The following is a 26,115-nucleotide window of genomic DNA, read 5'->3' as shown; positions in this document are numbered from 1 at the left end:
TAAACACACATCGAACGTTAGAGCCCATGTGCGTAGAAAGCATCCGGATAAAGAAGTCTACGTTGTCGATCTGATGACCGCTCAACATTAAACCGTGACTAGAGCGCAGCGTATATTCTCGCGAAGCTTCGAATCGATAGCCGGACGAATCTTCAATAAAACAGCTCTCAGCCGAACACTCGTCCTTTGAAAACTCCTTGTGTGCATGCTCCCTCGTCCGCCTATCGTATATTATGATTAAACGCAATTGATGTATATGTACGTGGAGATTTATTGTTAGAGAAACGATGATCGAACATACCATTTTATACGAAAAGTGACTCGATACGACGAATATCGTTCCTGTTAATGTTTCATGCAGTTACGTGAACGTGATATCATAAACCGAGAATCAAAAGAACGATATTTATGCTTTTTTCAGAGACAAACTACTTAGTGTCGCACCAGAGGCAGAAGAACGTTCGTTGGTCGTACTCGCCGACTAGAGGAGGCACGTTTTCGCGAACGAACGACCAGCACGGGCAAAAGTTTCCTTGCGGAAATTGTCACAGCGTATTCAGCAGAAAGCACAATCTTCAATATCATTTGAAGTTCGAGTGCGGACAATTGCCGCGTTTTAATTGTCCTTATTGCGTGTATAGAACGAAACATGGTTCGAATGTGCGAGCCCACGTGCGCAGAATTCACCCTGGCAACGAAGTTTACGTCGTAGATATAAGCAAAACTGGTCAACTTCTATGATTTTCGTCGCGCATACCCGTTCTCTTATTTTCAGGGATAAATATATTTATCTGTCTCTATCTTCCGTCTCTTAACGATGCGAGTTCCTTAGTTTCAAAGGAATTACTCTTGTGCGAATCAACTTGCAATGGCAATGGATTCACATTTGACAAGCATCTACGAACTAAGTTTTTACTATTTACAATGCTTCTTCCATTGTATTTTTGTGCTTGAGAAAAGTTAATGTTTGCTGGAACCCCCTTTTCTCTCTCTCTCTTTCTCTCTCTCTCTCTCTCTCTCTCTCTCTTCTGTCACTTGTTTCACGATTTAATTTGTCTTTTGTATATAACGGTTTTTTTTTTAAGTAGTCAATTGTTTACAGCGATATTATTAATGTTAAGGAATTGCGAAGCGAAAAGAATACATAGATCGCGTCGATTGGAAAGTATGAAATATTTTCTCGTTTAAGACGAAGACGAAAAGTCGACATAGTCGAAAGTCATTTGGTTGACCTTTTCTGTTCACAGGTGTTCAATGTCCGGTATCGAATTATACGTCTTACCGTGATGGACCTCGTTGCATCTACGATCACTATCGAAACGAACGAAGCGAAAATTATTCTTGCCATAAGTGCGGTAACGTTTTCACGCGAAAAAATAATTTGTATAATCATCTAAAGTTTCAGTGCGGCCAGTTGCCGAGATTCAATTGTCCTTATTGTCCGTATCGTACGAGGCATTCTTCGAACGTCAGGTCTCACATACGTAGAATGCATCCCGATCAGGTGGTGTACGTTCTGGATATTCGCGGTGACCAACAGAATAATGAAGCTAGTAACAAGTGAATTTTCGAACGATCCACGAGACGATGCTTGACAAGCTGTCGCCAGATTGACTTCGACGATCCAGTCGAATTCTTTCTACTCTTATTGTCATATTCTCCTTCGTTTTTTTTTTTTTTCTTTCTGTTTCTCTTCCCTGCGAAAACGGAAGAGACGCAGTCCCGTACAAAATAAATCGCACTGCGTTGACATTGCCCGTTTTGTAAACTTTTGTATTTTTCGATAGTATTTAAAGTAGCGCAAATTGATCCGCTGTGCGATCAAACGACAGCCAATTTTTCTGTATCGTACGACAAACCGAACATTTGTTTTGGATGGTACATCGCGTGTGGCAGCTTCTACCGGTTTGTAAGTTCGTTACACCAGACCTAATGTCATTTTCATCGTCTTCACGGATAATATATATGTTACTTACGATCTCTGTACTAGTCAACGATCGTCGATCGTATAATTTTTGCAAATTTTCCTGATTTTAGCGTTCGGTTTTCGCGAAGAGATGGATTCTCTCAATACGCACTCGTAGATCGTTTCCACGAACGAAACGCACGTATAAACTCGCAATCAGCCAGACCCGTTTCGTTCCAGATACTACGGGCCCGTTCAGCGTGTTCGGGATCAACGTTGGTATCGAAGACGACCAAGGCCAAAGTATCGGCAAACTCTGGTCCCGATCGTCGAACCAAACCGATTTAGACAATAACTTTAAGACGAAGAGGTTTCCCTGTCCGAACTGTACCTGTGCCTACAGCCAGAAATACTCGTTGAATCGGCACCTGACCTACGAGTGTGGCCAAGAACCCCGGTTTAAATGTCCCCACTGCGAATATCGATGCAAGAAATCGGCCAACATTTATGAGCACGTGAGAAGAAGACACAAAAACTGTCAAGTATATGCGATCGACGTTCTAAAGATCGCTCGTAAGGAAGAAACTTAACCATTCGTCCCTCGTACATTCAACGATGCTTCACCGAAGTAGCAGCTGCCATTTTCTACTTTGCTCCTTATGCGTTTCACTTGGTTAAGGGAATTTTTAAATTCCCTTTTTATAATGTCACTCTTTTTTTTTACCATTTACGAATTATACCAGTAACTATAAATAAAGACATACGTTGATCGAAAAACAGTTGGTCGTTTGTCGTCGTTTATTTCATCTCCTATCCTTTCCACGCGATATCGAGACGCAACGCGACTCTTTGCTCTTCCTCTTTGCTCTACTTTGCTTCGCTCTGCTCTACGCTGCTTCTCTCTGCCCTGTTTCGCTTTACGCTCATAGCCAGTTTCTGCCCTGTCCTGCCCTTTTCTCTTCTCTGTCCCGCTCTGCTCTGCGGTCTTCGCGTTCTTTATATCCTTCATGGTTGTTATCCACGTTAGAGCGAGTTAACGAAACACGCTTTACAAACGATAGCTGTTTACGTTCAGTGGTGAATCTTCTTTTCCAGGCGTCGTCTCGCGTTTGGTTTGCGCAACTTGGAGACAGCGCAAATCGACCGCCCAACGACTCTCCGCTGCTAATAAAAGGTTCTTCTGCTCTAACGCTTGCGGCAGTTCTTTCACTCATCGCGGCTCCCTAACCAGACATCTGCGTTACGAGTGCCGACAAAATCCACGTTTCAAATGTCCGTCTTGCGACTTTCGTTCTAGATGGACGTCGGACGTCTATAGGCACGTACGTAGAAGACACGAAGGTAGCGTCGTACGTTGCATCGACATCGGTAGAAACTAACACTGCGCAAGATGCGAATAATTGTTTTCTTGTACTCGAAGAGTAAAAATATCTCACAATAAAAGTTTGTTCATTTATCATTGTCGCGTTATACTCTCGACTTGGGAGGCGTGCGAGTTGCGATGCGGCGAGTCGCCCCGTTTTTACAGCGTCGAACGAAAAACAGGATGTTGTTGTAAACTTGTGGTGTATTCGATAGGAATCGAGGCTCGTCGTCATGTTCGTTGAAGCGTCGTCGACCGTTCGGAGCATGCCGATCGGACGCGTTCGGCCGCTGGCACGAAAGAATCGAGTCGGACAGAAACGCGTGTTCACGAGGGAAACAGGCTGTCTTCCACTAAGAGGACTAAGAGTGTCTCTGCGGGTATAACGTTTGGAATTTCGTCTTACAATGTATGCGAATAGAGTAAAGGTGCAACGACGCGTGCGAAATTCACGCGACTCGTTTTCGCGCGTTGTTCTTCGCGCCTCGTAAAGAAGAAGGAGCGCGCGAGGATCGTCGAATACGCACCGTGGACGTTGATCGACCGGACGTTTCGATCCAACTTAAACGAGTAAACACGCAGCTCCTTCACGTCGCTTCTCGGACTTTTACCGATCCGGATAATTGACCGCGAGTATTTTGTTCTGCTTTCAGATTCTCGATATCACGCGAACGCTTGCTACAAGAAGCGACGAGTACGGTTCAACGACGCGACTTACAAGCAATATCCCTGCCCTAATTGTCCGAGCGTTTTCGTTTGGAAATGCACGCTGAAGAGACATTTGCGTAACGAGTGTGGACAAGAACCGCGCTTCAAGTGTCCCTACTGCGTTTACCGTGGTAAATGGAAGGCCAACATATGCAGGCACATCAAGAGAGTTCACAAGGATTGCAGCATCTACGTTCTCAGCGCCTAGAACCTTTTTATTCGATCGATTCTTTGCGATTCTATCGGTCGAACCGTGTTTTGTCATCTCGCATTAATTCTTCTTAATAAACTGAGTATATGACGAACCGAAAAGTTGCGTTCTTTCTGCGCATACTCCAAGTATCGAAACGATACTGACGATGAGTCGAGATAGCGAACGAGCCAACAACCGATTTATCGCAATGAGAAAATTTCGTCTGTTCGTTTGTTTCAGATTCCGAGCAAAGTTGGTGGCCGTACAGGGAAGTTGGTAGATCGACGAAATGCAGGTCGACGAAACTGCGCAACGCGATTTACATTTGTCCAAGTCCTAATTGCGCCAAATCGTTTAATTGGAAGGGAAACTTGAACAGACATCTGAGATACGAGTGCGGCGTGCAGCCACGATTCAAGTGTCCGTATTGCGAGTATCGTTGTAAAGTTAAAGGAGACGTGAGCAAGCACATACCAAGAAGACATCACGGTTTGGTCGTCTACGTGGTCGACTTGTTCACCGCCTCGTCTTCCAACTAGTCCATCTCCACGCAAACCCGAAACCTGTATCTTCGTTCGAATAAAGTATAATTCGCCTTTTGCAAGTTGCGTGCTAGTTTTTACGACTAAAACACGTTACGTAAATCGCACGGTTCCATCGGTACGAGTGTACGTTACTTTTTTATCGCTGTTTTCTCGCTGTCTCTCCCTTCTTTCATTGCAGGTAATAACAGGTAATTATAGGCGTACACAACGATTATGCACATGCTTTTTTTCGCTCTTTGACGGACGATGAAATACGATCGCGATCCGATGGTATCGGATCGGATTTATACGGCCACGTTTCCTTCATTTTTCTCGCACGTTTATTACACATACTCGATGCCATCTTCCAAGAAGCGTTTGATCGCGGACGATTCGTTCTTTTTCAGGGCACAATGGATCTACGTCGTTGAGGGGTCATCAACGCACGAATTGCCTCGTGAAAGCTAGCAAGTACGCCTGCCCGAATCCCAACTGTCGAAGCGTATTCGCTTGGAAGAGAAACTTGACCAGCCATTTGCGATATCAATGCGGCCGACAACCGAGATTCAAGTGTCCTTATTGCGACTACGTGTGCAAAGTTAAGGCTGATATACGCAAGCACATCAGGATCAAGCACAAGAACAACGACGTCTATGTGATCGATATTTGTCAAGCGTGGGAAATTATTAGATGAATCGTCTTGCGACGAGCAGCGAACGTCAACGAGAGAAGCTAGGATCGAGTTTGAGATTCGATGAGAAAAGAATGCGCGGCCGTGTTGTCAAACGATCCGGTCCGATATCTTTCGTCGACTCGCGATTGCGACGAAACATCGTAAAATCATCCATAACGAGAATCGAGGTTCGCTCTTTGCCGACGCTTTGCATGCAATCGTGGCCTTTTCCCCTTGTTGCTTCAGGGTTTCGGCATTTATATCGGCTACACGCAGACACTAACAACGAATCAAAGTTTTTCACACGATTCGGAATCATGCCCTTCCATGTTTATTTCTCGTTCTCCGCCTGTTGTCGTCGAACCTTCCACTATCGCGATACTTTCGGAACGCAACGGAGCCGACGAGTTCGAGTTCAAACTGAAATTAAATTGTCCGTTTGAAATTGTTTGTCACAAAGTTAACGTATTTTGATAACCATGCGACTGAACGTTTTATTTCACTATCTGTCTGTCTCAAGGGTGTTTTCGCTCAGGTGTCTAGTATGCAGTTTTCTCGAGAACCACAAGCGCTACACATGGGCCCAGATCGAAGTTACGTTCAATAAAGTAAATCAAAATTCAAAGTACTCGCGAGTCTTTATTTCAAGCAAAGTTCACCGTTCACTCCTTTATCCGAGCCAAAAGGCTCAAAACAAACGCAGATCGCTAATTCGCGAGATCGTGTAAAACACGTCCTTTCCTTCTTTTTTTTTGTCTCTCCTTTTCTTTCTTTGTCTTCCTCTTCTTGTTCTTTCTTCCATCGTCTCTCGCTTTTCAGGACATTTATATTCGTTCTTCTTATTTTTCAATTCCTTTTCTTTTTCTTTTATTGTGCTAGCATCCTTTATGCATTGTGTACGCTATTTATACTCTGATGGGAAATAGTCTTGCGTATACGCAATAAATAAATGGAATTAAATTAATGTGAAATTTTCCTCCTTCTAGGTACCCATGCCCGCGTCGTCGTTCAGACGATAATGAGAAGGTCGGATCCGTTTACCAAGACGAAGAGGTTTCCATGTCCAAACTGCACGAGTGCCTTCACCCAGAAACCGAGTCTGACCAGACATTTGCGTTACGAATGTAGACAAGAGCCACGATTTCAGTGTCCCTACTGTCAACAGAGAAGTAAAAAGACGTCGGATATATACACGCACATCAGAAGAAAACACGCGAATTTGAAAGTTTTCGTCATCGATCTTCATGAATTGATGGCGCACAACTCGTACAATTCGTACAAAATGAGTCGGCTATGAAGCAAGTTGTAACAGCTGCTTCGTTTTTTCAAGACCGAGTTTTCCATCCTCCGATTTTTCTCAAATTATCTTCTTCTAACTTAAATACTATACAGACTGATATACGTGTGAGCGAGCATGCGCTTGCCTCTGTGCATGCATAAGTACGTGATTATGAACATAATGGGTATGAAATTATCTTCGAAAATACCAAGCAGAAACTGATTTTAATAAAATTATATTCGTTTCGATCGTATCGCATATATATACCATTTATTTGAACCACGCGTTCCGATCCTTTGTCAGCGTCGTTTCGTGTTTCTACGATGCAAAGCGATTCGTTTCAGGCCACTTTGCCCAGCGATACAGCCAATGGAAATAGCAACGCGCGGTTAAAATCGTTCGCTGATTTTTCCATAGCGCGTGATTCGAACGTTTCCAGTATTCGATCGGTTATCGATCTCTCGGCGCGTTGGCGTCGCTGTTTTCGTCGTTGTCGACCTTCTCCTCCTTCATCCGCCGTAGTTGTTGCATACGCGAATTCTGTTGTCGACGACCTATGCGACTCGAACTAGCTCGTAGACTGTGCGCGAGTATTTTGCTGCGTTTTTTGTTTCAGTTAGTCGTGGTTTCGGCATCTGGCGGAACAAGTCGAAGAAATTCTGCTGTCCTAACTGTCCAAGCGGATTCACTAGGGAAACGAACCTCCGAAGACACGTACGGTACGGATGTGGCCAAGGACCGAGGTTCAAGTGTCCCTACTGTGAGATGCGTTCGAAAGAGATCTCGAACGTGTATAGACACATTAGGACCAAGCATCGAGGAATGTGCGTCTTTCTCATCGACATCGCTACCAATAGACAGTTTCACGCACGAAAAAATTAATCGATATGGAAATGTTCCGCATGCAAACGAACTGCCATCGAACGTACGCGATAAAGAAAAGGAGACGTACTTTGCAAATCGCGCGATAAATAACGTCATTTCGAGCAATCGGATCGCGAAAAGAATTCGTCATCTCGTTTAGCGAGCCCGTCCATGCGCATTCTCGAAATTCCCACCAATTTTCGTGGAATATCGGAAACGAAGAATCTGTAAGCTCAAGTAGTATGTATACAATAAACGTTCATCCGTTGGAGAAGTCGGAAGAGTTTTTCGATTTTCTAAAATTTCAATTGTGCCAACAGAAACAAAAGAAATACTGCTGTGGGCTTTCTGTCAATTATTTTTTTTTCTGTCTGTTTCCTCCTCCTCTTCGTCCTCCTTCGCCTTCTTCTCCTCCGCCTCTCATCTTCTCATTGTCTCTCTGCCTTTTCCTCGTTCCTCTTTATGGCCTTCACAATCGACGACAATGTTACGGCAACAAAAAGAAACGCGTTACATCAGAATCCACTCTGCTTATGATTTCAGGTGCGATGTATTTACCGGAACCATCGATCTTCCAGTATCACGTGGATCACTGTCTACAATTGGAACCGCAACAACAGCGTTGTCGTCGACTGGGAAAGAAGCACGGAAGCAATGATAGCAATAGGTTAGTCTGATTGGTTGTTTCGTCGCGACCTCGCGAACATTTGCCGCGTTTCGATGACGATTCCCGGCATTCGAGTCGCGTGCAAACGCGATAATTCGCGATTTTTCTGTAACGTTACGATGATGCATCAGGTATAATTGTCCAAAGTGCGAGAGGACTTACCGGCACTTGCATCACATGTTGCGCCACTATAAGTTCGAGTGTGGCAGCCCACCGAGGTTTCAGTGTCCCTATTGCGAAATGAGGAGCAAGCAGTCCAACAACGTTTATAAACACATACGCCTGAAGCATCCAGGATCGAAGCTCGAAGTCGTTGTACTTCAATATGATCAGCAATGAACTTACTTCTTCCTTTTCCCTTTAACTAAGACAATTTGCTAACAATAAAGAGTTTTATTGTGATAAAGAAATAACCAGTGTTTTGCGTAGACCAATCATTATCCTTCGATTCCCACGTGAAAAATATATCTCATGCAGCGTGGACGAGGTGTAACGCGTTCAATTACTTTACTTACGCTTTACAGGTTGGAAATCGGCGGAATCGGTTAAGCACGTGGAAGAAAACGGCAAGGACAGTGTCGACGGCTGTCGAATCATCGACCGCGTGTTTCGCCAACTCTTCGATGAATTTTGTTCTCGTACATACAGCTTGAAGATGCCTGCAATCGCTTTATTTGTTGTGTGTCTATAACTCGACGAGATAGTTGAACGTTATCGTGAGGCGCGCGTGTATGTGTGTGAGCCTGCAAGCACAATTTCCGAGTTTTCCCCACATAGAAACCATTCAGTTTCATTCATCTTTACCTGTAAATCTTCTTGTTCATCGACGATCCTTCGCACACGCGGTTCTTCCGTAGCGGCTCGATCGCTCGATCGAACGACTACCATCGCGTGAAACGATTCGCGAGTTTTCACGAGAAATCGGACGCACGATCATACATCATTGGTCCGCGGACAAAAAGCGTGGAAAAGAAAAGCAAGCCTTGTTCGAATCGACGAGGAGCGTCTCGAGCGAGATTTTCACAAATCACGACTAACCGATCTATTCCGTTTTTGTTTTCAGCATTCCTACAAATGTTGCCGCTACCTTGGATCGAGGACAAGTACCCGGAACGAAGCTCGAGAAAAAGTAAAACCCGATTCCCTTGTCCACGTTGTCGAAAGAGTTACACGACCAAGAGCGCGGTGACGGCCCACTTCAAGTACGATTGCGGCAAACCGCCCCGCTTCGAGTGTCCTTATTGTGGCAAGTTGAGCAAGAAAAAGTTCAACATCCAGGATCACATACGGCACAAGCACCCATCCAAGCCGGTCATCTGTAACACGTTGTTTTAGGACCATTCTTCTAGCCACGCGACGTATGACGCGTGTCGATGTGTTGGCCGCCGTTTCTCGAAACGATGTCGATGCGAGTGTCGTTGATGAACGTTACCTCTGTGCGTTACTCCTTCGTAAACGAAACGGTTTGCCTTCGAATCGTTCGAATGGAATCGAAAAAATCGCAACTTTCAAATCGCCAAATCGACCAGGATCGGTTCGCGACGTCGAAACGACGCGTAGTGATCTGGTTTCGTTCGTGGAATCGTTGATCGTGAAAAACCGTTAAATAGAAGAGCCCGTTAATCGAAAGACATCTGAAAGCTTGGAAGAATAAAGAAATTTTTGTGGGAAAAGCGAGAATAAACGTGTTCGGTTCTATATTCTGTATTCAGTTTGAAAGAGCGACATCGGCTTTGATATTGTTCGTATTGGTCGATGTGTACTCTACTCCTATATGCTATATCCTATTTTGCATGATCCCCTGTGTTTCCCTCTCGTTTGCGTGCCAATTGTAAGGCGATGTTGGAGAAAGCTGTTCGCGGGAATTAGGGCTAGCTTACGAACTTGACCGTGATACGATGTTTTGTAGGTGACCGACTCGACGATCTCCTCCGTGTCGCGCATTCGAGGAAGTACGCGAGGAAACGGGACAAGCTGTACAACGCGTTCACCGGAAAATTTCACTGTCCCAACTGTAACAACGGCTATGGCAGGCGAGACACTATGTTGGGTCACTTTAGGTACGAGTGTGGCAAGGCGCCGAGGTATAAGTGTCCTTACTGCACCATGTGCAGCAAGAAGACATCCAACGTTTATCAACATATCAGGTGTATGCATCCCGAAGAACCTGTCACCCTCGTTAAACTCTATTGAACCGTTGTTCGCGGCTTACCAAGCCAACCAACATTGGATACAGCAAGATGTATCCAAGCGTTAAAACCTCCTCGCTCTCTATGTTTCTTTGGAACACGTCCAATCAAATGCACGATCCAAATCGTGTTGTTCGATCACGCGTCGTAGACGGCCAATATTTTCCAATTGTCGTTCGAACGAATAAAATTGCTGAAGAAGAACAAACTCGTTTCTCCTACTTTGTTCTCGTACAATGTTTCCTCTGGAATTTTTAGCAACGACGATGCAGCAACAGCAACAACGTCCAACTTTTCGTTTCGTCTCGTTTCGTTTGGTTTTCTTTGCTTTCGCCGGTTACTCCACGGTCCACGAACGTTCGTTCGATTAACGAGCCTTTCGGTTTGTTTCGTTTCAGATATCGCAGAATGGCGACCGAACGAGAAGTTCGTTTGTCAGGTTCGCGACAACGGACTCGATCACGAGAAATTCTTATCACGGAAAACGGAGCGAACGCTGATTTATCGACGCGCGAGAGGATTTCATCGTATCGGCTTCGAGACCATGGCGAACCATCTGCATCGAATGATATCCAAAAAATCAACGACGCCGTGCCAGGAATCGCGTTGTTCGTTCCAACGGAAGCAAACATTGATTTTAAATAATTATTTTCCATTTAGATGCCCTCGTCGATTATTGGACGCGTGCCCTGTCTCGCGCGAGTGCCAAACGATCGAATATGCTTTCACTCCGATCGCACGAAGAAGATTCCAATCGGAACGCACGACTACCAGCGTATGGCGAGGTACCAAAGCTTCGAACGATGGACTCTATGTATTCCTGTCAATAAATGAAAACACGTAGGACACAACAAACACACAACCAAGCTTGTCTCTCCTTTGGAAAAGATACGTGTGCGAGAACGTACGCAACGTATCATCCTTCCGATCCCTTTAAAGATCGCGAGACGAACGACGGCTCGTCCTGAAATTGAATTTTCGCTGGCCCGCAGTTATATTTAATTTTCGTCACCCGTTCCCAATTGGTCGAACGAGTCAGAGGAGATACGACTTGCTGCTTTCACTTCTCTCTAACGGTCCATTCTCGTCTCTTTTTCTGCTTACAGACTTCAGGCCAATTGTCTTGGGAAAGTTCCACGGTGTCGTTCGAAATTCTCGGCACATGCTGAGGCTACAGACGTCCCTTAACCGGCGCGGCTTTCCATGTCCAAGATGCGCCCGTACATTTCACACTTCCGGCGGCATGAGTCGTCACTACAGACTCGAATGCGTCGATCTGCCGCGTTTCAAGTGCCCGCACTGCGATATGCGCAGCAAGTATACTCAGGCTGTGTATAGACACATTAGGGCCAAGCATCACAACATGGAGCTAAGATTCGTCAAGCTTTACTGAATCCTCCTGGCGACGCTGCGACCTATTGCTTCGATTTCCAATCGTCGATTCAACCTAATCACCTCCTATTTATACCGAATATATCGATTGCCGCAAACCGACCGTATACCATGTCCATTTCGTGTTGCACGCGCGTGCGCGCTTTTCCGCTTACGACGGCGGAACACGGTTCGAGCAGATTGCAACGCGCGCATAATTCGATCGACCGAACCGGCCGAGTTGTTCGGCAAAGAAGAGACGGAAGAAGAAGCATGGAAACGATCGGGGCGAGAGACGAGAACGAAACGTAGGAACCTGTTCGATTTTAACGAGTTCCGAACGACGTAGGATGCATGTACCGAGGTTTATCGAAATTCCGATCGAACAGAGATAATAAACCACCGACGCGGTGAATAAAAACCAACGATGTATGCTTGCGAATTGCGAACAGAATCATATTGTTATTAATATTATTATTATTGTTATTATCATCATCATCGTTGCTATTATAAGAGCAAGATTTCGATATCGGTACCAAACCGTGGCAATGTACCGTCGTTGTATTGTTCGACTAGATCTTGTATTGTACATTTGCGTGGCTGCGCTTCGACGTAAAGCCTGTTTTTTGATAGTCTTTGTACAATTGCCCATAGTTTATTCTCAAGGAGCCTAGGAACATTTTTATCTACCAAAGGACTCGCACGAATAAGTTAGCGTAGGAATTGTGAGTAATTGCAGTGAGGAAAATTAGACGAAAAAAAGGAAGAAGAGAAGAGATAAGAAAAGAAAGGGAAATGTCGCAAAGACAACTGTCGTTTTTTTTTTTTATGTTTTACGTATGTCTTTTTTTTTTGCATCTCTGTTTTCGTCCGTTTTCAATATTTTCTAAGCTCTTGTTCCGATTCCATCTTCACAGTTTTCATTCTCCTTCCCTACGTAGTAGCACGGGCACTCACGAACAAGTACAGTCCAATTGGAAATTTTGCCACTTGCTACATCTTGCAAGCTCGATCGAGTCACCGGCTTGCGATTTTCTGCGCTTGTGCTTTATTCGTTCGATTTTAACTGTGTACACACGGCTGGGTAGATCACGATACAGTCGATTTTCTGTTGTTAATAATCGAGTGATATTGAATTTCTTGGTGTTGAAATAAAACGAATGGCGCGCGAGCAAGGGTGAGGGGGAGAGAGAGAGGGAGAGAGAGAGAGAGAGAGAGAGAGAAAGGAGGGGGAGAAAATTTGATATCCTTCGAATCGTTGATCGTGTGGCGAAATATTTGAATGTTGATATGAAATCCGTGCTTGCAGGTAGACAGCCGGCAAATCATCACGGTTGGTTCCACTGCCCTCGTTGCACACACAGTTTCCTGTCGAAAGACTGTATGATGCGTCACTACCGGTCCCATTGCAACCTCCACGAGACTCGTTTTCGGTGTACGTACTGCGATTACGGGTCAAAGTATAGCTCGAACGTCTACAAACACGTACGAAGGGTCCACAAACAGTTGCCTTTGTTTAAGCCACATCGGCTGCTTTTGCGTTGACCAACGAAGAGTAGATGTTGTTGTTTTCGAAGGACAACGATGGTAAAAAGGGAAGAGGAAACGTGGCGGAGACATCGACGCTCTAACGACAACGACTTTGCGCTGCGTCGTTTCAACGAGGAGATACGGACGCGCGGCACAGCACGTCCGTGCGTTGTTTTCAACGACATGTGCTGCGACTTTTCACCAAAGATTGCTATCCTTCTCTGTCACCATAAGATTTGTAATCGATCAACTTTTTTTTCCTTTAACCACCATCCGCAAATAAAATTCGTTTATTTCGTTCGATCACCGGAAGCGTGTTAATTATTTGACAGAATTTAACGATTGCGTGTACGTAGAAACACGCGTTCACCCGACAACGAAGAGACCTTTGAAAACGGTTGAAAGTGTCTCGCTGTCGCAGTTTGAGATCGAAATCGTATTCTCTGAAATTCGTCGCACGAACCGTAGACAAGCATACTGACTCGGCCTGTGATTTGCTTGTCTTTTGCAGGATACGTTGAGGAGTCGCGGCCGGGGCAAACCGATCAAGTTCAGAGATACTTTTGCCCGAGATGCTGCAGTTCGTTCAGTAAGAAGGCGAACATGCTGACACATTTTAGATACGAATGCGGCAAGGAACCACGCTTTCAGTGCCCGTACTGTGGCAAAAGGGACAGAAAATCTTCGAATACCTACAGGCATATCAGGACGTACCACAAGGGTAGTAGAATTCAAGCGTACAAGCTCTACTGAATCGATGTATCGATCCTTGGAAGAAAGCAGGAAGGAAGGAAGGAAGGAAGGAAGGACAGGAAAGAAAGGACAAAAGCATGGAAGAAACGAAACCAACGTATCGATGTGCATTCTTTCGTAGGCGTGTGATTCGGGATGAATTGGAATCGAGCGAAAAGCGCGAGCAGTTGTGTGTACAAGATTACGAAAATAGATGTGTTCCTTGTCCCGTGAGAATCACTGTTCTCGTTCTATCCCGTCTTTCAGCTATCTCATTTTACTCGATGCTACTCGTTTCAGCGACTGCTCGACATTTAACGACAGAATTAGATATTGGTTCGCGTATTGCAGCATTCTTAGGGGTTTGTTTCTCTCGACCTACTAAGCGTATCGGTTAATTCGTTTCTCTGTTGTATTTATTTCCCTGTTCCTTTCCGTTCGGTACCGACGCTGGTTTCGCTGCTTGCTAACCGTTGGCTCTGTTTTCTTGTTCGTAGGACGGCCGCTACCACCTTACGATAACACCGCCGTTCTGGATAATTTGAGAGCGGACATGGAGTACAGGGGGAGACGAGCTGCCATCAAGCACGAAGATGGTGTATTCTGGGACTCTGGCAAAATGTCCTATCATTGTCCTATATGTAACGCAGGTTACACCTATAAGAAAACATTGAAGACGCACATGAAATACGACTGCGGAAAGGAACCGAGATTCAAGTGTCCTTATTGTAACAAGAGGGACAAGTGTTCGTCGAATATTTACAAACACATCAGAATGCGACACGGCGGAATGCCTGTGATCGTTCATCGAAATTAAAAACAATCGTTCCTCCTTCATCGAATTTACGTTCGAGTTTATCTCGTCGGTCTCGTCATTTCCATTTAATCCGCAGATTAAATTCGCGGTTGCCTTAGCTCGACAACGGCGCTGATTCCCAGTGGTAATATAGCGATCCGTTTCGATCCAATCGGTGTCAGTTGACCGCGCCAAGTTTGTCGATCTATCGATCTATGCCGCGTTTGAAAATACAACGATAACGGCGTAACGCATCGCGGTAAATAACAAGTTTCTCTCGTGCCGCGTATAATTCTCCGCAGTTTCGGAGATTAGGCTACTGGCAACGCGTGTACGCGTATTCCGGTATTTTCGTAGGTGGCAAGTTTCTATGAACTTTTTATGATAGAAGAAGATGAAAAGGACGGAAGAAAGAGGGAGAGGGAACGGAGAAGAGAAAGAAGAAGGTGGAGAATAGGAAGGAGAGAAAGCAAGCGAAGCGGAAAATGAGAAAAAAGAAAGAAAAGAACAAAGATAGTAGAGATTTAGGATTATCGAGATCGATTAAAATTGCAAGTATCGAGATGGACGAACAAATCGAGCGATGGCGAATTAAATACGCGTAACAGAATGATACACGATGTATCGCTTACCTCAATAAAATCGTCATATCTTTAACCCGTGGTATATGATATATACATTTGCGAGTATAATGTTAATTACAATTATTGCAGACAGTCGTTGGTGTTCCGATCGCTGTCTCTCTTCCCTTTTCACAGATTCAAGTACATACAGAAACACACATACACACACATAAACAGCAGACGCGTGTTTGAACGCGTGATAAAGTTGGAAGAGGTTCGCAACGCGGAACGGTATAAACTGTTGGTAAATCGAGGACGCGTGTTAAACGACGTCGAGACGACGGAAAGCCGAGAGAGGAGAGCAGTTTCGTTACAGCGCAACGGCTCGACTTTTTCTTCCTTGTCCGTGTTACTTTGTTACGTTTATTCTAATCGCTATCGCGATTAGACACGCTTGTCGATAGCCACGTTAGATCTGTTCGCAGGGCCTATTCGAGACGATATTGCATATAGTTTTGGCAAACGGTAGCGAGTGACATGACGCAGGACTAATTGTCCTGATTCTTTTCAGATGTACGGATATTGGAGTGGCCAAACGCGAGGACGCAGGCCGCGGTCTCCAGTTACATCTGTTCAAAGTGCAACGCAGGATTCCGAAGGATGTGGGACCTGATTAGACACAAGTGTGGCCAGATACCTAGATACGCGTGTCCTTATTGCCATAAGAAGGACAATTCATCCTCGAACGTTTACAGGCACATCAGACGATGGCATCCTAAATTGCCAGTCGGTGTGAATAAAATGTTTTGAACGGTGTGAAATACTGCCGGTGAAGTATCATAGTTTAGAATCATTGGAATAGCAGATCAAATCGACACGAATCCAGCTCCACTGCCAGATTTCTTTTTTCTCCACTACGCGTATTTTATTCGAAATAGCGATACTATGCGTGATCAAGTTACACGGATGACGTTAGCAGGGCTCGATGCGCGTATTCGAAGAAAAATGATTTCCGTCGATCTGATATTTCGTGTGCCTGTGTACGTGTGCGTGTGCGTGTGTGCGTACGCGTATCGCGTATTCGCGTATTCGCGTATTCGCGTATTTGTGGTACGTGCGAGCGTCTACGTGCGTCGTGCTTATGCGGATGTGCATACGCGTGCATGTGCACTTGCGCGAGAAAGGAACTCGATGAAACTGTCGTTGGTATACGTTCGAGTCACGAAACGATTGGTCCCTATGATCAGGATCTATAATCAGAATCTACGAGCATTATAATGTTTCCTTGGTGTTCTACTTTCATTTACGCGTAACTATGTAACGCTTTGTAGATATGTATCTATCTACGCTTCCATGGAATGAATTTGAATTGCTGATTTTCTTAACGCGTACACGTCTACGTGGACGTGCACGTGTACGTATTTCGGCATAGAAATCGTGGATCTCCCTGCGCGCCGATGCGTTATAGCTCGAACTTGGCTATATATCGTATTTGTGTTTTAATTTTCAGAGTGGAACGACACGTCGTCCCGTTCGAAGACGAACGCGACAAAGTGTTCGCAGTGCGGCAAGATGTTTCCCAAGCAAAGGGACTTGGTCTTCCACTTGAAGCACGCGTGCGATCAGAAACGCAAGATTCGTAGCGTGAAAAGCGTCGCAGCTTTTCTCTATGGCACCAATTTGGACTGCAATCAATGTGGGAAGACGTTTAAAAGGCGGAAAGATCTGAATTACCACGTTCGTCATTTGTGCGGTATTCGAGGGATACAGTGTCCTTATTGCAACAAGTGTTACACGTATACATCTAACGTCAAATATCACATAAGTCGTTACCACGAAGGAAAGGAAGTTTATTACAATAAACTGTTTTGAGCGATTGATTGCCGCGAATATCAGTTGCCACGGTACATCTATTTCTAATCGGTATTTCCAAAATCGTACTTAATCCACGCGATACCTCACTTCGCACTATCGTATACTTGGTCTTGTCTCGTCTCACCTCGTCTCGTCTCATCTCGTCTCGTCTCGCCGCGTCGCGTCGCGTCGCGCCGTGTTGTGGCGATGCCGTTTCTGAACGTCTTTTCAGAAAGAAATACTTTGTCCCTTTGCCCGAATAGGACATGGCATAAAATTGGAGCCGTCATCCTCCTCTCTCTCTAGTCGTTCGAGCATTCGTTTCAAAGCTGAATGACATCGTCGGTGATAATTGTAAAGGATCTCGTAACCATCATGTATAAACGTGTTTGAAACGATTAAAAGCTCGATGAATTTTCAGTTTCCGTTGTTTTTCTCTTCTCCTACGTTTCCACCGTGCTACGCGTAATCGGTTATCTCGTAAGTTGCCCTTACCTTCATCTCCTTCTTTTTGTCTTTTATATTCGTAATAATTACTTGGTATCCTCTGAAACCAGATTTCCACGTTATTACTTTCTCATCGTTCCAAACTCTCTCTCCTCTCTTTTTCCTTCTCTGTCTGTCTCTCTCTCTCTCTCTCTCGTTCTCCCCCTTCGTTCTCTGTCTCGCGCGCGCATTTCTTCAGGAACGTTGCCCATTGCACGGTATAAAGCTCATGGCTCCGTGGCTTTGACGTGGATTAACCATCGTGTATCTTGGTGTTTCCAGGTGACTATCAAAGGGAGCAGTTTTTCAAATGGAACAGCATGGACTTTGTTAACTATTCGTCGGAGGTGAAAAGCTTCTTGGATAGGTATAAATATCATCCGAACGAGCGTAAAAGATTCGAATGTCTCAACTGTGGATGTCGTTTCACCCAGAAGACCACCATAACCAGACACCTGCGGTACTTTTGTGGCCAAGGACATCGCTATCAGTGTCCTTATTGCGAAATGAAAGCCTCGTGTTCGTCCAACATTTACAGACACGTCAGATCGAGACACATCGGATACAAAGCTCACGCCATCAAACTCTTCTCTTCGATGAATCCTCGTAGAAACATGTAAAGCCGATATTTCTCGCGTTGGCTAAGGAACGAAGCGCATTCCAAAAAGCGATTGCAAACGAATGTTTCAAGGTAGATACGATAGACAATACTAAGACGGGACGAGACCGGACAAGACGAAATTTTACCCAATTAAAATAGAGGCACAAACAGAAACGAATCGAGGCTATATTAATGACGTAGAACCGTGTAAAATTTTTCACATGTTCTCCAATGTAAAAAAATATATATATATATATATATATGTATGTCTTTCTGCATCAGTCTCTGGTCGCATTGCTCCTTCGGTACATCGTCCCATACTAGCCAGCTTTGCTTGATCGACGTTTCAACGAGGATTTTCCCCTATTTTTTTTTTTTTCTTTTTTCGAATCTCGACCAAGAAGATCCTCGTTGAACGTGCTCTCTTGCCGATCCAGACGTAAAAATGGATTCTCCTTCGAGCCTTGATTTTCTTTTACTTTCTCTATGTCACGACGACACGGAACGATGCACTCGCACATGCTCCTGGACCGAAAAGTGCTTCGAAAACGGCTCGTACATCGTACTGTTTCCTGCTAACTCGTTTCTTCGATATTTCAGGTGTTTGGCAGCATATTCGACCACGTCCGAGGAAGCGGCCGAAAGTGTACTCCGTGCACAAGAATCACTATTGTCCACGTTGCAATCGTGGTTTCACCCTAAAGAAAAACATGTCGCGGCATCTGCGTCACGAGTGTGGTATGGCGCCGAAATATCAGTGTCCCTACTGCGACAAGCTTTCCAAGTTTACCCAGAACATTTACGCCCACATCAGGAAATATCACCCTGACCAAGCGCTGTGCTTTAAACGGCTCTACTGAACTCACGATTGAGAGATTTCTTCTAATACGCGGCTCCACTCCACCGATGTGTCACACCAAGTGAAATAAAGTTGTCAAGCCCAGTCTCTCGAGTCTTTTTATTTATATTCGAGAGTGTTAGACACAGCGAAGAGAGGAAAAGAGAAAAGAGAGAAATGGAATGCGCTCATGCGTCTGACTAACCGTGTTGCTAAATTTGATTTCAGGTGTATCGTCGATCGCAGACGGAACGAGATCCTTTGTCGTCGAATCGTTTGCTTCTGGCGACGTCGAGCGGTCATCCCGCAACGGTGGTAAACTTCGAGCAACCCCTTTTTCCACGCTGAATCGTTCGTCGTCGTTTCTTTTTAGCGAGAAAGACCATTTCATCCAAACACCTTGCTTCTTTTTTTATGCAATTGTCAAGGAGAATAAAGCGGAAAGCAACACTTCCGACCGTTTTTCCTATTTATCTTCTTCCAAAGAGCGGCAGACATGGGAAAGTGTGCGCGATATACAGCCAACTCGCCTGTAACACACGGTTAATACGTTCCGTGTTGCATCAAAATCGTGTTACAGGAGAGTTGTCGCAATTTTTGCACCGCGTTATATCGACGCTGTATTTCCTACATCGATCCGCAACGGTTGCTTTTAAACGCCTAAGTTTTGCGTCTACTTTCTTATCGTAGACTAGAGTTGCCGCCATCGACATTTTTCGATAAACGGCCAACTCTTTGTCGCAGCATGAGAGAAAAGGGGGGTGGGGGGGGTGGGAGGGGAGAAAATACTGCTGTTATATGTGTCGTCGAGCTAACGTTTGCCTGTTAATATCACTTACCGAGAAAACTACCGTGTAATTTCCAGTGATGTTCAACCTGTCGACATTGCCTTACGTGACCGTTCTGGCTCCGGATCAGAGACGAAGATGCTACAACACCGGTATGCTTCCAGCAGTGGACACCACATCCCGAGGTAACTTTGACTGTCCCAAGTGTCAGAAGACCTACAAATGGTATCGAGGACTTCACAGACATTTGAATTACGAATGTGGTAAGGCGCCGCGCTTCCAATGTCCGCATTGCATGTACACTGGCAAACACAGGTCGCACGTGTACTCGCATATTAAGAGCAATCACAGCGATCGGCCGATTTACGCTCTGGATACTCAACAGGGCTGAAAGCCGTCCGATATTTGTTCGCGACAATTCTCCTGATTATCCAAATGGGAAGGGCATCTCCTTCCTACGCTTTAGTAATCGAACATTGCCGATACGCTTCGAATCGTAGCGATACGCGACGGATGCGAATATAGCGAAGAATGCGCAACATCGATTCCGTAGCTGGAACCGATTTTCTCCATCATATTCTGTACATTTCTACTCGTAGTCACTCTGTATAGAAAATAAAGGATTCCTTAGCGATAGCAACGGCTCGCTTTATCCACCTTCGATCGTCACGTTTTTGCGTTTCTGTATTGTATATCTCACTCGTTGATCGCACGACCACCATGTACGACGACGAAGAAGCGTAAAGGAAAGTGAAGTGAAGAGCGACATCTGCTGCTGCGGTCCACTCTTTCGTTTCCTTTCATATTACCGTTAGAGTAAATGAACTTTTCATGTTTTCCATTTCGCTCGACGTACTAACGTTCGAACCGTCGCAGAGTTAGTTAACTTTCTCGTCGTTTCGTTCTTCTGTGTTTCTTTCACAGAATTCGATTTCGTCTTGTCTCGATGCCGAGTCCATCGTCAGCGGTATATCGAGTGTTGGACGTTATCGTTCGTCGATCTTTCGCAACTAACCGTTGGAAAATTTGTCCTCTTTTGCAGATTCCGACAGATGTACTTGGGGCATGATACAGCGGACTTCTACTCAGCTCTACGAACGAAATCGACATCCGTGCCCGAATTGTTCTCGTACCTACAAACATCGAAGTCACATGATACGACATTATAAGTACGAATGCGGGACATCTCGGAGATTTGAGTGTCCTTACTGCAAGAATCATCTTCGTCAACGTACCAACGTGTGGACGCATATACGTACACTTCATCCAAAATACAAACTTTATTGCATCGATATCGCCACAAATGCAAAACTCTACCATCAAGAGCATCGAACCGATTAGCTCGCGGATCCTTCTTTCGTCGTTCCAACCAATCGTTCGATCAATTTCTCTCTCGTTTTCTTTAGCTTTCGATGTTATCTCGACTCGTGTCGTCTTATCTCGCCTTGACACCACTCGTTTCGTCTCATCTCATCTAGTCTCATTTCGTCTCGTCCAATCCTACCCGTTTCCTCTTCATTTCTGATCATCCTTCTGAGACTGCGTTCTCCAACGTCTGGATGCATACGTGAACATTAACTTGGTGTATTTTATCGATGTAGACTGCTCCTTCTCGCACCCGTATCTGTTCGAAGGTAAGAATTTTCACATTCTACTTTTGAGAGTGTCAACGAGCGTTAAAACAGTTTTAACGTGAATAAATAATTGATGCCAAGTTTGAACTTTGCTATTTTTCTATCGACTGCCTATGTCGACTTTACTATGATGTACTTATTATACCGTTCCATAGTCGTATGTAAGCGCGTTAAGTTTCGTTCTCGGAAACTTGATTCGACTAGAAACGGTGGATAAACAGCGGCCGACTGGACGGAGCGGCACGAAACACAGGTTTGTGGAAAATGGTAGTAGAGTTTACGAGGATTGCGCTAAAAAGAAAGAGAAAGAAGAAAAGCCTAGAGAAGATTAGGTTCGGCAGTCGAATTGCACGAGATGTGCAATTCGAAACGAAGAACGCGGACTTTTTACTTGGGATTTCTTTCTACGCTGTTTCTATACAAAAAAAAAAGTACGTTCAGGTAACGAATCGAAATAATGGTTCACCGATAATAACGTTCTTTTTGTTTGCGTGCTTGTTTCAGAAAGAGGAAAAGGGAGCACGGAAATCGAGCGGTTCCACGGTCGTTCTGGCAGAGAATTTACGATCATCAGACGAGACGGAATGTACGAGTGTCCCAGTTGTCGCAATCTCTACAAATGGAAGAAATCGATGCTGTCGCACTTGCGGAACCAGTGCAGACAGCCTCCGCGCTTCGAATGTCCTCACTGCTCCATGAAAAACTACCAAAAGTCTCACATGATCCGTCACTTACGCGTACATCATCCTCAACTCGCGCAAACGTTCTGGGACCGAAAGTTCAGTGCTTTCTTTCGATTTTAACTTTAATATTTCCACATCAATTGTCGTTCTTTCGATTGTTGCTCGCAATAAAGCATCGTGGTGAATCGATGGAAGAAAAAAAAAAAAAAGAGTGAAGAAAGAAAAGAAAAGAAAAGAAAAACAATATTTATTCCTCCCCTTGTACACGAGATCCATTGGTTCGATCGCCGTGCATCTTGGCGCGTGACAAACACCTAGCGAGATCCAATATTTCAATCGTCTCCTCGATATTCTTCGACTAACGAGCGATCTTTCTATGGCTGGTTGTAAAGTATGGATGCTTGGTGGAAAGATGGTTCCACGGGATCCATGTGCTAGCACCGACCACGTGCACGCGAGAAGTCTCATTTGTTGTTGTATCGCGCGAACGCCGATTTTGTCCGAACCTATCGAGAAAAGCGTATCTGTAAATTGCGAGCACGTTTCGCTGGGCGTTTCGAAGAGAGAATCGGGAAGAAGTGCGCGTGTTGAAACGTAGGTTCCGTGGAATGCGTACCTTTCTCAATTGCGTGGCTGCTCGATGGCTGCTCGTTCCGAGCAGAGTTCCGATGCAGCTCTGTGCTCGCAACGACAAAGTGGTCGAATTGCTGGTGGAGAAGAGGGTATATTATTTCTCGCAGCGAACACGGAGCTACCCGGAGCTAAATAGTATAAGGGTTGGTAGGGAGTTTGCCGTCGAGCGGAGCCCTTGAAGAGCGACGCATTCGAACGGAACGTCCGTTCGACGGGGTGGCCAAACTCCGTAAGCTGTACAGCCTCTTCTGTACAGCGGTCGAGAGTATGCTGTTCAGTATTTATGTCTCCGTGTTTCAGGATTCCCCCATATTCTACCGCCTGCACACGGACAAAACCTAGACTTGAAGAGCCGATTGGAAACTATCGGGAAACGTTGTTTGGAATCGGGCAAAACCGCGAAACGGAGGAGCGCAAAGATAAACGTTTCCGACAAGACGAAGCCGTTTCAGTGTCAAAAGTGCGGTCGCGGTTTCACCTTGAAGAGAAACAAAGATCGACACGTGAATTACGAGTGCGGCCACGAACCAAGATTTCAGTGTCCGTACTGTGGTCTTCGCAGTAAGCAAACATCGCCGGTCTACGCTCACATCAGAAAAAAGCATCCGGAAGAGGAAGTGTTTATCTTCGACATGAAGCTTTGAACTCGACGTTGAAGATTCGACGAAACGACTACTATCGACGATCCATCCATTTTGCGCCCGATCTCGTTCGATGTAATCGACACGTGTAGTCTTTCCACTTTATACTCGCTTTCTATGGGAACGTATTTCCTTACCGCACGCGTTCATCTCGAAGGTATTCGCGGAGCAAAAAAAATATTTCTCAAGCTATCGACGCGAAATATCGATTTGAAATATAGTCTTCGAACGACACATGCGTGTAAATATTTCGGTTAAAATGCATGCAGATTTGCACAGAAATGACAGATACGCACGAACGATCCTTTGTAGTTTAATATTTGTTTTTATGGTATATGCAAATTTATACGACAACGTACACGCCGAATATTCTTACGATTATCAAACGGCAACCCGTCGTCTGCATACTTTCGCGCACGAATGGTTAACCGAACCATCAGGGATGTGGCCATCGGTCGAAGATGGAACGATACACAACGATTTCTATTCGATAGATTTAATTACCGTTAACCTAGCCTAAGATGCATTTTTCCCTAGTACGTATTGAATTAAACAATTGAAAATAATTAGAAATAATGTCCGTTAAAATCGTGCGATTTCGATTCGTCTGCTTTGATATTAACAAAGAAAGACAAGGAAAAAGAAAGAAAGAAAAGGCTGAAAGAAAGAAAGAAAGAAAGAAAGAAAGGGGAGAGAGATAGAGAGAGGGGCGGGGGGTCTGGAAAATGCTCGAGACTGGCTCGACGTTTTCATCTAGAAGATCATCCGCAACTTTTTAAGGTATCCTTCTTTTATTTTTCCACTTCCAATGTTCAACGTCGTCGATACGAAGCATGTCGCAATTTAAATCAAAGTCAACCGAACCAAACCGATCCGATCCAACCACCCCCGGACCGATTTAGTTCGACCCAATCCAGTACGATCGCTACATCTCTAAAGGAGATCGATACGGCGATCGATTCTCGGATCCAGCGATCCTGCTGCTGTCTTCCCAAATCGTTCGTCCGATATTTCGCTGATTCCACTAACCAGCCAATCTTGAAGTTTCAGGTTTCTATGCCGCGGTCCCACAGTTGGATTTAAACTTCGTTTTACAATCTTGCAAAGCATTTGAGAACGAGGAAAGCAACAGGGAGATTGGTCAGACTGATTCCTGTGGCGCGACCGCGCCGAGATCATTGCCGAATTACTATTCTCAAGGGAGGGAGAAGAACACGTACGCAAAGGGGTCGCTGACGGACTGCTTCACAAAGCCATTCGGCTGCCCCAAGTGCGGAAGATCCTTCACCATCAAAGGCAACATGACCAGGCATCTCAAGTTCGAGTGCGGCCAACCGCCCAGATTCCAGTGCCCCTACTGCGAATTCCGTAGCAAACAAACGTCCAACGTAATGTCTCACATTAGAACCAGGCACGTAGGTCAGCCAGTTTACGTGGTGCACCTGGAGAAATGAAGGATCAGCTGTGAAAAGAATCGCCGGACCCTGTCGAGAAGACACGAATCGGAAGATTTAGTACGTGTTCCTATTGCTCGTTCGTTAACGAACGATGTCGTATAAAGTGAAGGCCGAGAGAAGGCGACGCGAGGTGCGAGTGTTCGATCCTAAGATAATCGACCGCTTTTCGCGTAATAGTTTCCCGTGTTTACGGCAGATCCGATCTCCGTCCCTTTCGAGATGTTTCTGTCGTCGGCGGACTGTCTCGAAAGCTTGCCGTTCGCATCGGAAACGTAGAAGCTAGTTCCGAGCGAACGCCGCCTTTTGCGATTGTCGCCTCCTATCTTAGAAAAATAACATACACGTATTTGCGTATACGTTACATGCATGTAATACATGTAATATACGCATATATACCTACACACACGTTGACACGCAACCACATTCATTGATATACATCACGCGTATATGAATATTATACGATACGTACACTTAATATATGATACATATATTTTCCGTTGTTATCAAATTTTTAAATGTTTTATAAAATTAGGGAACGATCGTTTACGAGATTTAGTCGTGAAACGAGACGATGCTCAAACGAATCTCGAATTTTGGGATACCGAACGCGACCGTCGGTTAATTTTTCGCACGTTGAAATTACTCGTGTTTTCTACGAATGGTTCACGTCGTTGACGACGTGATCATTAGCCGGTAACCGGTTTGCCCGAGAAGTCGAACATAAAGATGTTTCAAGTACAATTGCATTTAAAGTTCCACGATGTACACGAGCTGTCACACGAAAAGTTCTTCGATCTCTAGACGTCCTACTAGATAAAATTGTATGTTTTCTATGGAGGAAAGATTGAGAAAGAGAGTGCGTGTGTTTGTGCGCGCGCGCGCGCGCGTGTGTGTGTGTGTGAGAGAGAGAGAGAGCGAATGAGAAAATGCGAGTAGGCGCGAGAAGAAAGGAGGAATGAGTCGATGGAAAAGATAGTAAGAATAACGATAATAACGACATCCTTAATATTCATAGCAGGTAAAGAAATGGACTTTGACGTAACAGTATCATCCGTCGGTGAAATCGAACCAGCTATAAGGTCAAGAAATGACGAGGAAAAGCGAAAAAGAAAAGCAAAGAAACTGGAGCAACAGAAAACGCG

General features: G+C 44.9%; 1 protein-coding gene across 25 annotated transcripts in view; it reads left to right on the top strand.

Annotated features, from left to right (window-relative positions):
• LOC100649963 (longitudinals lacking protein, isoforms A/B/D/L) overlaps positions 1 to 26,115 on the top strand; it is a 159,508-nt gene that overhangs the window by 44,979 nt on the left and 88,414 nt on the right. Inside the window, exons 7-10 of one of the 25 annotated variants that reach the window (XR_007225146.1) lie at positions 19,366 to 19,452; positions 20,003 to 20,188; positions 20,968 to 21,559; positions 22,064 to 22,247. The exons of 14 other annotated variants lie outside the window; for them this stretch is intronic. Coding sequence is in view for 9 of the 11 variants with exons in the window: in XM_048408679.1 (XP_048264636.1) it covers positions 10,765 to 11,151; positions 11,473 to 11,759 (674 nt within the window). In the remaining 2 variants the exon portion in view is untranslated. Of the gene's footprint in view, positions 1 to 3,001; positions 3,248 to 3,484; positions 3,650 to 3,922; positions 4,290 to 9,240; positions 9,424 to 10,086; positions 10,575 to 10,764; positions 11,213 to 11,472; positions 12,144 to 14,496; positions 15,453 to 19,365; positions 19,453 to 20,002; positions 20,562 to 20,967; positions 21,991 to 22,063; positions 22,248 to 23,175; positions 23,680 to 26,115 lie in introns of those variants that run through there. 10 more of the 25 variants (XR_007225145.1, XM_048408680.1, XM_048408681.1 and 7 more) reach the window with 10 other exon arrangements.

The sequence above is a fragment of the Bombus terrestris genome, chromosome 9 (genome assembly GCF_910591885.1).
Source record: "Bombus terrestris chromosome 9, iyBomTerr1.2, whole genome shotgun sequence".
Lineage (NCBI taxonomy): Eukaryota > Metazoa > Arthropoda > Insecta > Hymenoptera > Apidae > Bombus > Bombus terrestris.
Note: the sequence above shows the minus strand (reverse complement) of the source record. Positions and strands in the feature narration are given on the sequence as shown.